We start from the raw sequence: 13,478 nt of genomic DNA on the forward strand, positions 1-13,478 counted from the left end.
ATGAACAAAGTCAATTTGTAGCTGTTTCTACTTGAGTTTGACAACACCACTACTCTATCAAGGTCTTTTCTAAACTTCAGTGACCAACACTGAACATTATATTCCAGATGTTGCCTCATATTCTTTCACCTTCTTATTTCTAGAAGAGATGTCTCTTTTCATGCAGCCTAAGGTCACATGAGCTTTCCTGTCGGTCCTATCACACTACTGATAGTGGTCACATTGACCTTGTAGTCTGCCTAAAGAGAAAAAAAAAAAACCAAACCCACAAAACCCTGGATTAAAGAACAACAAAACAACAACAACCACAAAAAAAAAAAAAACCTTCTAATAATCTTCTCTTCCTTTCTTTTATGGAAAGATTCTTTTGGGGTCCAAGTACAAGATTTAAATTTTCATCCCTAGGTCTGGCAAGATCTTTTTGGATTCTGACTCCCAGGAATAATCCTATTCCTCCCAGCTCCATGTCATCTGCAAAAATGATGAGTGTGCCATGATGAGCTATGCCTTAATTCAAGTCCCTGATCCTTATGTGGAACAGCACAGCTCTCTGGAGAGCCACCAGAGGCCTCTTTCCCCTATTTAGATTAGTTGTTAATGACTTCCTTTTGAGGCCAGTTCTTCACCCAGTTCCAAATCCACTTAACCGTACTATTGTACTATTGTCTCTCTTATGTACTGAGAGGCATAGTGGGCAATGGTGGATTTGGATGAGGACAATGAAAAATATGTTGGAAAATGGGATTTGGTAGTCTGAGATGGGAAGCCAGAGGCTTTTAGACTGCACAGAAAGTCTTGTGTTTATACATCATGAATACTTTCTTCAAAAAGAAAGTCAGGAAGACCTGGACACTATAAGCATCAAATAGAAATACAAAAATGAAAGTAATTATTTTAGATATTGATACAAATGTTAAATGGCATTAGGCTAAGCCCTTGTTGCCAGGTGTGGTGCAGAAGACATCCTTGTTAAATTTTGGTTTGGATTAGGCAATGAGATTGTACTACATGGAAGGTGGTGTAGACTGGAGTATGAGGAAAAACCTCATATAGTGAACATTTCACAAAGTCTCAGAGGTGGATGGAGGCTCAGAGATCCTCTCATCCAATACATAGATGAACACAAATCTTCTACAATGTCTTCAATAACTGGTCATCCAACCCTGCCTTGAGGATCCCTAAAGTGATGGGAGCCCCCTGCCTTGGAAGATACTGTATCCCACTTTTGGGGATGGCTCTAATTATCAGGAAATTGCTTCTGTAGCACCTCCAGCCACTGCTCCTAGGTCTACTCTCTAGGACCATATAGAACAAGTCTAATCTCTTTCACATGACAAACTATTAAAAATTGGAAGGCAGTTTTCATGTAGGCATGAAATCTCTTATCAAAGCTAAAATTCATCAGTTTTTTTTTTAATCAGTCTTTCTTGAGCCTTGTCAAATCTCTTTACCATACTGACTACCTTCCTTTAGATACCTTCCAGTATAATATTTATTATTTATTATTCAGTACTTTGTAAACTGTGCTTTCTAGGACTAAAAAGCCTTATTTCAGAGGCAGTCTGATCAGGCTACAATAAAAAAGGACTATTTTTTCCTCTTGTTCTGCATATGATCCCTTACTTGTATTGAGTTGATGAATACCCAGTTTTTGTTTTTGTTTTTGTTTTTCTTCTGATGAACAGCTATTTATTTAAACATCCATTCCTTGCCTTCTACTTCTGAAATTGATTTTTTGAATCCAAGTGAAATTCTACAGGTATGAGATGGAATGAAGAGATCCTAGGCAGAGGGATCAACATGAAAAAGGTAATGAATATAGTGGGGATTCTCAGAGCATATTTATTTTTGTTTTTATTTTTGGCTGGGTGTGGGGAGTCATTTGAAGAGGCAGAACTGTCAAGTTTGACTGGAGTTCGTGCCATGGATAATGTCCATCTGTTGTCTAAAATTTTTATCCATTCTTTAAGTAGTATTGGTATTGGTGGTAATTAGAATTACAGCTAGCTATATCTTTGATGAAATTATAGTTTTAAAATAACAGTATATTTAGATGTGCTTATTGGGTGCTTTTAACACATTAAAAGTCAATAATCCCAGGGTAAAGAGTAAACATGATAACAGTACCATCAGGCCTTTACCAAAATTGCTAACATAAACAGAATCTGCCATTCTTTGGAAATTAGCTCATTGTGAAAATTAGAGAATGAAGAAATAATTCATATTATGTGATATGCAGATGTACTTTGGTGCACTCAAAGTGCCTAGAGCTTGATCTTCACATATGTCCCCAAAAGACTTTTAAATCATCTTGAATTTTTTGGGGGGAGCCTATAGTGATGCTAGGCCTAAAGGGAGGAATGGGTTTAAATTAAGCAGTGATTGAAAATAGTTTAAGATTAAGCCAGAACAAATTATCTTTACATAGTCATTCTTCTCTAAATCCTTCTAAATTATCCTTATTCTTTTAAGTGTTGCAGAGGACAAAGCAGGAGGCTTGAAGTCAGAAAGACTCATCTTTCTGAATTCCAATATAGCCTTAGACACTTACTAGTTGTGTGACCCTGTGCAAGCCACTAAACCTTGTTTGCCTTAGTTGGTTCATCAGTCAAATGATTTGGAGAAGGAAATGGCAAACCACTACAGTATCTTTGCCAAGAAAACTCCAAAGTTACGGTCAGACATGACTGAAAGGGGTGAATGATATTCTTTTGGCAGACAGATGGCATATTGAATAGAGTGCCTCAGACACCATCTAGCTGTGTGACCCTAGGCAAGCCACTTAACTTCTTTGCCTTGGTTTGTTCATCTATAAAATGAGGATAATAATACATACCTCACAGGGTTATTGTGAAATTCAAATGAAATTTTATATATATATATATATATATTTAACATTCATGTGTGTATATGTGTATATAAGATAATATTTTATATATCTTTGTAAACCTTAAAGCACTACATACATTATCATTCTTCTTCTTCGTCTAAGAATTCTTACTAAGAAATAGAATGATGGATCGGTGGAATAGGTTAGAAACACATGACCTAATAATCAATGACTATACTAATCTACTGTTTGATGAATCCCCAAATTCCAGCTTCTGGGATAAGAACTCACTATTTCATAAAAATTTCTAGGAAAACTGAAACATAACATTAGAAATTCAGCATAGACCTAGATCTCACACACCATACTTAGACAAGGCCAAAATAGATATGTGATTTAGGCATAAAGGGCAATACCATAAGCAAATTAGGAGAGCAAGGGATAGTTAGTTTATCAGATCTTTAAAAAAAGAAAGAATTTATGGACAAAGAAGAACCAGAGAACATTATGATATGCAAAATGGATAACTTTGATAATATTAAATTAAAAAGTTTTTGCATAAAACAAATCCTGCAATAAAGATTTAGAAGGGAAGCAGAAAGATAGGGAAAAAAATTTATAGCCAGTGATTTTGATAAAGAACTCGTTTCTAAAATACATTAAAGAATGAAGTACATTTATATCAATACAAGTCATTTCCCAATTGATAAACAGTCAAAGGAAATGAAAAGACAATTTTCAGATGGAGAAATAAAAACCATCTATAATAACATGAAAAAATGCTCTAAATCACTACTGATTAGAGAAATGCAAATTAAAACACCTCTGAGATACCACATTACACCTATCAGATTGGCTAAGATGACAGAAAAAGATAATGATTAGTGTTGGAGGCGATATGGGAAAATTGGAATATTAATGCATTGGTAGTAGAGTTGTGAAATGATACAACCATTCTGAGAGCAGTTTGGAACTATGCCAAAAGGGTTATCAAACTGTGAATATTGCTTGATCCAGCAGTGTCTTTACAGTGTCTGTATCCCATAGAGATCATTAAAAAAGGGAAAAGAACTCATATGTGCAAAAATGTTTGTAGCAGCTCTTTTTGGGGTACAAAGCATTGGGAAATGAAAAGATGCCCATCATTTGGGAAATAGTTGAATAAGTTATGAAGTTATGAAAATAATGGAATTCTATAATTCTATAAATTCTATAATTTTCTATAAAATTGTTCTATAAAAATGATGAACAAGCTGATTTTAGAAAGACCTGGAAAGATTTACACAAACTATGCTGAGTGAAAGAAGCAGAACTAGAAAAACAATGCACACAGCAACAGTAAGATTGTGTGATGATCAACTATGATAGACTTGGTTCCAAGGTAATCCCAATATACTTGGAATGGAAAACACAATCTGTATCCAGAGAGAGAGTGAGCTATGGAGGCTTAATGTAAATCAACATTTGCTATGTTCACTTTTCTTTTTCTCTTCTGTTTTATTTTTCTTGTGGTTTTTCCCTTTTATTCTGATTTTTCTCTCCTAACATGATTCATATGGAAATATGTAAAAAATGAGTGTACATGTATAATCAAAAATGTTGTTTTACATGTAACTGGGGAAAATAAAAATAAAACAACATGTAGATAGGGAAAAGCCAGGAGAGAGAGAGAGAGGGAGGGAGGGAGGGAGGGAGAGAGAGAGAGAGAGAGAGAGAGAGAGAGAGAGAGAGAGAGAGAGAGAGAGAAGAGGAGAGAGAGAGAAGAGGAGAGAGAAGAGAGAGAGAGAGAGAGAGAGAGAGAGAGAGAGAGAGAGAGAGAGAGAGAGAAGAGAGAGAGAGAAAAGGAGAAGGGGGGAAAGAAGAGGAAGGAAGAGGAGAAGGAGGAAGAGAAGTAAGACAAAGAGGAGGAGAAGGAAAACAAAGTAGAGGAAAGAAAAAAGAAGCAAAAACAGAAACAGAAGCAACAAGGAGGAAGAAGAAGAGAAGAAGAAGAAGAAGAAGAAGAAGAAGAAGAAGAAGAAGAAGAAGGAGGAGGAGGAGGAGGAGGAGGAGGAGGAGGAGGAGGAGGAGGAGAAGGAGGAGGAGGAGGAAGAGGAAGAGGAGGGAAGGAAGGAAGGAAGGAAAGAGAAAGAAAGAAAGAAAGAAAAAGAAAGAAAAAGTAAAAAGAAGAAAGAATAAGAAGGAGGAGGAGGCAGAAGGGGGAGAAGGAGGAGAAAGTTTGAGAGATTAAATTAAAATAGCTTTTGGGATAAAATCCCTCGGTTCTGGGATTAAACCCTACAACATAATTTAGATGATCTCATAGATAAATCATGTCTAATGGGTTATCATTAGGAGAGCAGCTAGATGGCCATATTTCACATAATATTGCCAGTTTTTTGAGATTGATGTCACAGAAAGAAATCATGCCTTTCCACAAATAATATATAGTCTGATCCAGGATGCTGCTTTTTATATTCTTCTGTGCACAAGTTTACCTCTCTACAATTTCACGATAATATTAAAATATAGTAACCTGGGTGGAATATAAAACATGCATTTTGTTTTTAATGTGAGTCTTAAATATTGTATAAATATTAAATAGAAAATGTGTTACCTGCTCTGTGTAGTCTTCTCCTAGTTCTCCTTTAAAAAGAAAAGATTATTGGAATTTAATTCTGTAACATTATATTGGAATCAGTAAAAAAACAAAACAAAACAAACAACCTTTCTAGAACTTTTAGATTATTAGGATAAATTTGATTTTCTTTACTGTAAAGCAGAGTTCTTATAAATAATTGCATTGTGAATAAATTGAAATACTGGACAGCTTTTGAGAAAATTATGTCCAAGACACAATGTAACAGATGAAATTTTATCAACAACATATGACATTTGATGAATTTCTACTATGTAGATTCGCATATGCTGTCATTGATCAGAATATCCATACATTATGCTTATCTTCATATTTTTATTTCTAAAAGTGGTTTAGAATATTTAAAAAGTTACTTTAACAAATTCTGTAGGATGGGTGCTATTATAATCTGCATTATACAGATGAGGAAACTAAGGTTAAGAGATCTGACCAATTTACCCAACATCACATGGCTAGTAAGAGTCTGGGATGAGATTTGAACTAAACATTTTGACTCCAAGTTTAGAGCTCTATCCAACTGCACCAATAGGCTGCACTATACTGTGGATAACATTAATTAATGAATGGTAAATCTGAAGGTTGTACCTAATATTCATACATTTCTCAACTGAGTGTTTTTTTTTGGCCCAATGTTAATGTTAACTGGGTTTTTAAAAAAAGTTTTTATTGAGAGCTATTGGGAAACCACTCCTATGTGCATGGATCCTGTCAATAGGTTCAATTTTGCTTATGTTTACTATTATTCCCCAAACTAATAAATGAAGTTTCTTAAATTTTTAAGATTTTTAAAGCATTATTTTGGAAAGAGAAATGTCAAGACCAGGAATCTTGCGTAACTGAAATCTACATGGGAGACTAATTTATGGCAGCATTTTGCTCTACTTAACTGAATGCTGTTTTATAATCAACATACAATAAGCATCATGGAACTGTGTATCCTCTGTTTCATTAAACCGTGTAATGGTAAAAATATGATTTTCTGTGGAATACTTCTTTGCGAAACCTTGATTTTTCCCTTCTAATCCTTTCAGTGGGATGTAGATTATTCCCATAAAATTTCCTGTAGATGAGAAATAGATGTAAAAGCCACTAATTATTGATATTTTTTTCTCATTCACTTTTTTTTTCTGAGGCGATTGGGGTTAAGTGACTTGCCCAGGGTCACACAGCCAGGAAGTGTTAAGTGTCTGAGGCCAGATTTGAACTCAGGTCCTCCTGACTTGAGGGCTGGTGCTCTATCCACTGTGCCACCTAGCTGCTCCCTCATTCACTTTTTTGGGAGGCCAATGTGGTTTCAGATTTTTCATGCCTTTGATTTCAATCAGTCAGTTGGCAACATGACTATATCTTCCCCAGCCACCCGCACTAGAAATTGTCTTATTATTTCTCCTCCCCTTTGTGGTTCGAGAAAGCCATTGACAAAGATGCTACTATTTTCTTTTCACACTCTTCTTAACTCTCGACAGTCTGGTTTCTGATCTCATCATTCAACTGGAAGCATTTTCTCCAACGTTACTAATGATTCTTAATTGCTCAATCTAATGGCCTTTTCTCAATCTTCAGCCTTCTTCACCTTTCTATAGTGTCTGACACTGTCAGTTATCCTCTCTATATATTTTGCACTGTCTGGGACTCTCTCATAGTTCTTCTTCTACATGACTGGTTCTTCTCTGTCTTCTTCGCTAAATCTTCCTCCATGTCATGTCTACCAACTGTGTCCCCTATGGATCTGTCCTGATTCCTCTTCTCCCTCTGTAGGAGTTCATGTGGCAATCTAATTAGCATTTTAATTGTTTCAAAGGTTATCTGCTTGTCCAGTCTTAACTTCTCTTCTAACCTCTGTTTCATATCCTCAACTGTCCTTTAAACAACTTGAACTGGATGTCCTTTATACATCTTAAACTAAACATATCACCATCTTTACCCCCAATTCTCCCTTCTCCTTACATTCCCATAATTGTTAAGGGTATTACCATATTCCCAGACTTCCAGGCTTCCAGTCTAAAAGCCAGATACACAGTTGATGCTTAATAAATGCTAAATGACTGATGCCCAACTACCTCTTTATTTGTCTACTTATGTTGTTGTTCACTCTCTTGTATGTATTGTTCCAAAATGGTTAGAACCAAAATGGTTCACTTCTTTTCTATTTATTCATTCAACAAATGTTTGCTAAGTATATATTCTGTGCAGATTACTGAACTATGTGTTAGGGGAGATATAGTGATTAAGATGACAATATCTCAGCCCTAGGAAAGAAGATACACACAGATAACTAAAATATAAAATATATTAGATGCATGGCTATAAGGAATCACAGAGAATAAAGCATTGGGCCTGTAGTCAAGGAGATCTAAACCCAGACACTTACTAGCTGGCTATGTAACCCTGGGCAAATCATAATCTCACTTTGCCTCAGTTTTCTCATCTATAAAATGGGGCTAATAATAGTACTTATCTCCCAGAGTTGTTGTGATAAGTATTGGATCACACAGTAAGTGCTATATAAATGTTGTTATAGTTATCGTTATTTCCAGTAAGACTCCATTACTAATTTTAGTAAATTTTAAACTAAAATTAGTAAATAATCTGCACAGCAGAAGGTCTGGAAGCTCCCACAAAATCAGTGAAGTTTTGAATACAGTTTTTGCTAAGACCAACTTAGCTAAATTCAGAGAAGCTTATCACCACAATGTTGGTCTTTAGGTGATGAATTAAAAAAAATTTTTTTTGACCATAGCAAATCATAAACAATAGAAAGATTGTGATCTGAATTAAGAACTTATCACAGATCTCTTCTGAAGTACTAGACTATGATAAAGAGAAGATTTACGAGATGACTCTCATTTTTGTCTCTTCTTAGCTTTAGACTCATGTTAATTCCTGCCCACTGGATATCTTAGTCAGAATGTCCTACTTGTATCACAAATTTAATATGTTTAAAACTGAATTATGAACCCTTATCCAAAGCCTGCTCCTCTTTCCTACTTTCCTTTTTAGATCAGTGAAAGAAAACCATTTACCCAAACTTGAATTCTTCAATTTCATTTTCTCCTTCCTTCTATTCTTTCCTACCTTCTATCTAATCAGCTGCCAACTCATACTGATGTCAATGGAAATTTCACTAGAGTTAATTTTCTTTTACTCCTTTGTATGGAAAGTTCCTTTATAATATCTATTTTCTTTTAAATTATATATTTTGATCATGACAATGATTATCCTTACCTTCTGAATTCGAAGATAAAGTCTTTTCCATCAAGGGCTCAGTGTAGTTGTCTTTTGCAAATTTACTCTCTGTATCAGGTGCTGGTCTGTTATATTTAGGTCTTATGTCAGGAGAAAAGCAGAAATATGTTGATGAGAAAACATTTTTTAACTCTTCTTAAGTATTGAACAAGACTATAATACTTTTCAAACCATTGAAGTATATTTTTATATAATGTCTTCTTTTCTTCATGAAAGATCTTCCCAAGGTTGATATTTCATGGTTGATATTTTTTTCCATTTAAAATATTGTATGAAATTCTTGATCTTCAGCTCATTAAGACTTTTTTTTTTTTTTGGCTAAGCAATTGGGCTTAAGTCACTTATCCAGAGTCACATAGCTAGTAAGTATTAAGTGTCTGAGGTCAAATTCAGTCAGGTCAAATTCAGGGTTGGTGCTCTATCTATTGTGTCATCTAGCTGCCCCTCTCATTAAGACTTTTATTTATCTGACCATTCTGAATATCAACTAGATTAATTTATATAATGGAATATTTTGCACAGAATTGGTTCTTGGCAATAGTCCTCAGTCAGATAGCTGAGAAACAAGAAAACGACATGGATTACTTGCTTTTTCCACAGTGAACATGGACAATACAAGTATATATTTTATCTTGTTCTTTTACTAAAATATAGGCTATAGTCAAGGAGGTTGTATTTTAAGCATTCTTTTTTAATTTTGTTCATCTGACATGTCATTTTTTAAATCAATGTTATGTATAATTTTTTGAAAGAAACTATAATCAAATACATGAAACAGCATATGTAGAAAAATCTCTATTTATTTTTTATTAGTTCATATAATATTCTTTTTAGGTTAGGAGATTATTATTACTTTCCTAAATCTTTCTTTACTATGGTAAGGTATTATATCATTCCTTCCTTTAATAAACATTTAATAAGTGTTCAGCATATGGAAAATCCTGTGCTAGGAATTGACAGAAAATATAAGGATAAAAAAACTCCCATAGCCCTTACCCTCAATACAATCCAGATTTACTAAGGGAGATAATTTTAATATAAAACAGAAAACAATAAATATGTAAGAAAAGCACAAAGATACTGCTATGAGAGTTGTAGAGAGAAAGACATCCTAGCTAAGTGAAGATTACATGGAAACATTTGGGTTATTTGAAAAACTTTTTGAACAATGGGTAGGCACATTTAAGTAGGCTGAAATGAGTTGGGAGAGCATCATAAACAGAGGGTGTATGCACAAAGACATAGAGGCCTTCCTGTTTGTTGACTAACAGATGTAGTTGTGAAATAGTAGTCTGGTAGAATAAATGACAGAGTACACAGCACAAATAAGGTTTGAAAAGCAGTTTGGAGACAGACTTTACTTCCAAAACTGCCTTGAATGTCAAGCTAAGGTTTAATCTGGATCTGTAAACTGGATTTTTAAATATTTTGATAACTAAGTATCAACATAATTGGTTTCCTTTATAATTATACTTATTTTATTTTGTGCTTTTGAAGACATAATTTTGAGAAGAGGTGTATAGGTTTTACCAGACTACCAAAGGGGGCCATGACAAAAGAAAGATAAGAGCTTCTCAGTCAGGGGGTTGAACTTGTAGACCACTAAAGGTTTTTGATGAGTAGATCTGAGCCTTGGAAAGACAAATCTGGGAGAAGGATGAATTTCAGGAAACCATAAAGACAGAAGGATATTAAAAAAATCCTTCCAAGTATTAAAGTAGTAGAGACTAAGACTAGTGTGATTAGTATAGAGAATAGGAAAGGAGGTAGGGTATAAAGAACAGTACTGATTTAAATTGTTCTAAAAAAGAACTTTTACAATCCCTTTGAATTTTGCATTATTAAATCAGAACAATGATTTAAATATTATTAAGCTTTTATAGTATCCTTGTATTCTGAACTACATTTATTGAATATTTAGGTTAACTTTTAATATACTGAACTGAACTGGGAAGAGGTCTTTGCAAATAGATGGAGGCACATTTATAGGTTGTGAAAGTGATTTGGAATCAATGAATAATGATTTGGCTTATTTTTTGATCCTGTGATAAGTAAGCTTTGCAAATGTAACATAAAATTCCAAATAAAAACTCCCTCTCTCTGAGAATATAAAAAGGTAGAGGGAGGAATCTGGATTTTCCTGGATATTTTTCTTTTTTGTCCCAGCAGAGTGAAGGTTATTCAGGCAGCTGAGAATCCATAAAACAACATTTTCCCTCATCCGCTTTCCTTGAGCCATATTAAAGCCTCAATAAATGCAAGTACTCCTTTGCTTTAAGCTTTATTGGCTCAGAAAAAGAAACCAAGAAACTTCATTGGAGACCAGATTAGGCCAAAGAGAGATTCTTTTTGCTCTTTAGCCCCATTATCAGTTCAGTAGTATCTTGATCAGCTTTCTCACATGTGGCCACGGATTCAGCAGAAGACTGTAAACTGCTTTTTTTAGCAGCCAAATTGCAGAAACCCTTCTATTTTCATGTTCCAAAAGAGCTTATATTGTCCATCCTCTTTGAATGTGTCTTTAAAATCGGCCAATGCTGGGAGGATTTTAGACACATACCAAGGTTTATAAAAAGATGTTGCTGTTTAGCTTATAGTTTTATAGTCAGTAAACATAAAAAGCCCAGTGGGGATAAAAGGAACTTAACCAGTTCTATCTAATACGTATAAATCTATCTAAGAGCTCAATGAGCTGGAAGTACTCAGTGTACTACTACGTTTATTTCAGTTTAAGATGCAGAAAAGGGCCTTCTGCACATATGCCACATATTCTCTTCTTATGCCAAGTTACCACAAATTAAGAGACTGAGATGTGTAAACAAGGTCAGCCTGGACTGGGCCAACTTGGAATGGCATAATTGTCAGCTTTTCTGTCAGCAGTGACAGTTTGTTTTGAGTCAACATTAATGAACTATAGGTTATAAAAAGATTTTAAAAGATCAATTGCCAGGCACTTTGTTTACAAATTTCCCTGTTTTGCAAGGACTGAAAATTTCCACCTGTGAGGTTTGTGAGTACATGGGGAGTCTAATTAGTGTTTCTTTTTGCTATTGATGATGATGCAATGCAATTTTGGAAGTATCTTTTCCAGTTGAAAGGTAAATATTTAGATAAGAATCAAATAGAAAATGAAAATGATTTTATACTACTATAAATAAACAGGGTAATATTTCATTTGATTCTGAATTCTGATTTATTAAACATTAGGATACAAATCTACAGGGCATTTATTCTAGGGCACATGATTGCAAATATGGTGATGTGATAGCTTGGAAATATCAAAAGCTTTGGAGTTTGAGCAGATATAGGCTCTGGACTCTGATCTACCATATACTGGCTTGGTGATGGTGGGCAAATCTTTAAGTCTTTTTCCTAGTCTACAGAGAGGTTTGGATTTGATGTTCTTTAAATCTTTCTATTCTGAGATTTCAAAATTACTAATACAACATTGAAATATAGAATCCTATTCTCAAGGGATCATTTGATACAATTTTTTCATTCTAGAGGTGAAAGAAAGAATGTTAGTTAAATTGTTTTTGTATAGTAGTTGAAGAGGATATTGGAGAGAAAAAGATGAATATGTGCCATATTGAGGACAGAGGAACACTCCAAATGTTCTTCTGCTATCCTCTCAATGTCAGGTGAAAGTGAAGGAAGTTTTCAGCATGTTGGGTGGTTTCCCTGTGGCTAACTTATGGGGCAATAGATATGAATCACATAGGATAGATAGGAAGGTATAGATGAATTACAACCTTTATCATTGAAAGGCATATGCAAATTAAGACTACTGATTCATTTGAGGATTTGAGGTTACATTTAAATCAATGAGAATATAGACCTATATAGTATCATTCCTCACATTTTTATACCCTTCCTTTTTTACCCCATGATTTTTTTTTTCTCTTAACACTGCTTCTTTGTGTTAGTTTTTCTTTGCCCTGTTTTATTTGCAAGAAAAAATGAAATCAAAGGAAAAAAGTATTTTTTTAATTTCTCTTTTCCTTTTAATAAACAGAGTAAGCTTAAAGGTCTAAATTTACCTAAAAGGCTTTTTAAAATCAGTAGCAGAATATAGTTTAAGAATATAGTCTAATGACGGACAAAAGCAGCTACACCCAAAGAAAGAACACTGGGAAACGAATGTGAACTATCTGCATTTTTGTTTTTCTTCCCGAGTTATTTATACCTTCTGAATCCAATTCTCCCTATGCAACAAGAGAACTGGTCGGTTCTGCAAACATATATTGTATCTAGGATATACTGCAACATATCCAACATATAAAGGACTGCTTGCCATCTAGGGGAGGGGGTGGAGGGAGGGAGGGAAAAAAAAATCGGAACAGAAACGAGTGTCAATATAAAGTAATTATTAAATAAAAATTTAAAAAATAAAAAAAAGAATATAGTCTACATATCAGCTTATAATTTACAGGTTTGTTTTGTGTGTGTGTATGTGTGTGTGTGTGTGTGTGTGTGTGTGCGCCTATAGTATAATTTCAACATCCTTACAGACTTGTCCTACTTTTTGCTGAGATGGCTTTACAAAGTCATTTCTTCTTTAGTGGAATAATATTATAAATGAGAGATCTATTCCTGGACAGCCAAAATTCAAACTTTAGAAATTTAAAATTAGTCTTTATAGAGAACTGAGAACATAGGAATAGAGGGAGGCATGGTATGTCTGCAGTTAGGCTACATTGGGCTGACTGGACAGACCTGAAGCTTGGTGACCTGACAAATTCCTGAGATTTGTGGCTGGTGGGC

At 34.4% G+C, this 13,478-nt stretch overlaps 1 protein-coding gene across 1 annotated transcript in view; it reads right to left on the reverse strand.

The window, feature by feature from the left end:
- Positions 1–13,478, reverse strand: part of WDPCP (WD repeat containing planar cell polarity effector) — a 266,206-nt gene that overhangs the window by 4,742 nt on the left and 247,986 nt on the right. The window contains exons 15-16 of the mRNA XM_051975375.1: positions 8,694–8,794; positions 5,427–5,455 (exon numbers count right to left, since the gene is read on the reverse strand). Of these exons, the coding sequence (XP_051831335.1) occupies positions 5,427–5,455; positions 8,694–8,794 (130 nt within the window). The remainder of the gene's footprint in view (positions 1–5,426; positions 5,456–8,693; positions 8,795–13,478) is intronic.

The sequence above is a fragment of the Antechinus flavipes genome, chromosome 2, assembly GCF_016432865.1.
Source record: "Antechinus flavipes isolate AdamAnt ecotype Samford, QLD, Australia chromosome 2, AdamAnt_v2, whole genome shotgun sequence".
Taxonomy (NCBI): Eukaryota; Metazoa; Chordata; class Mammalia; order Dasyuromorphia; family Dasyuridae; genus Antechinus; species Antechinus flavipes.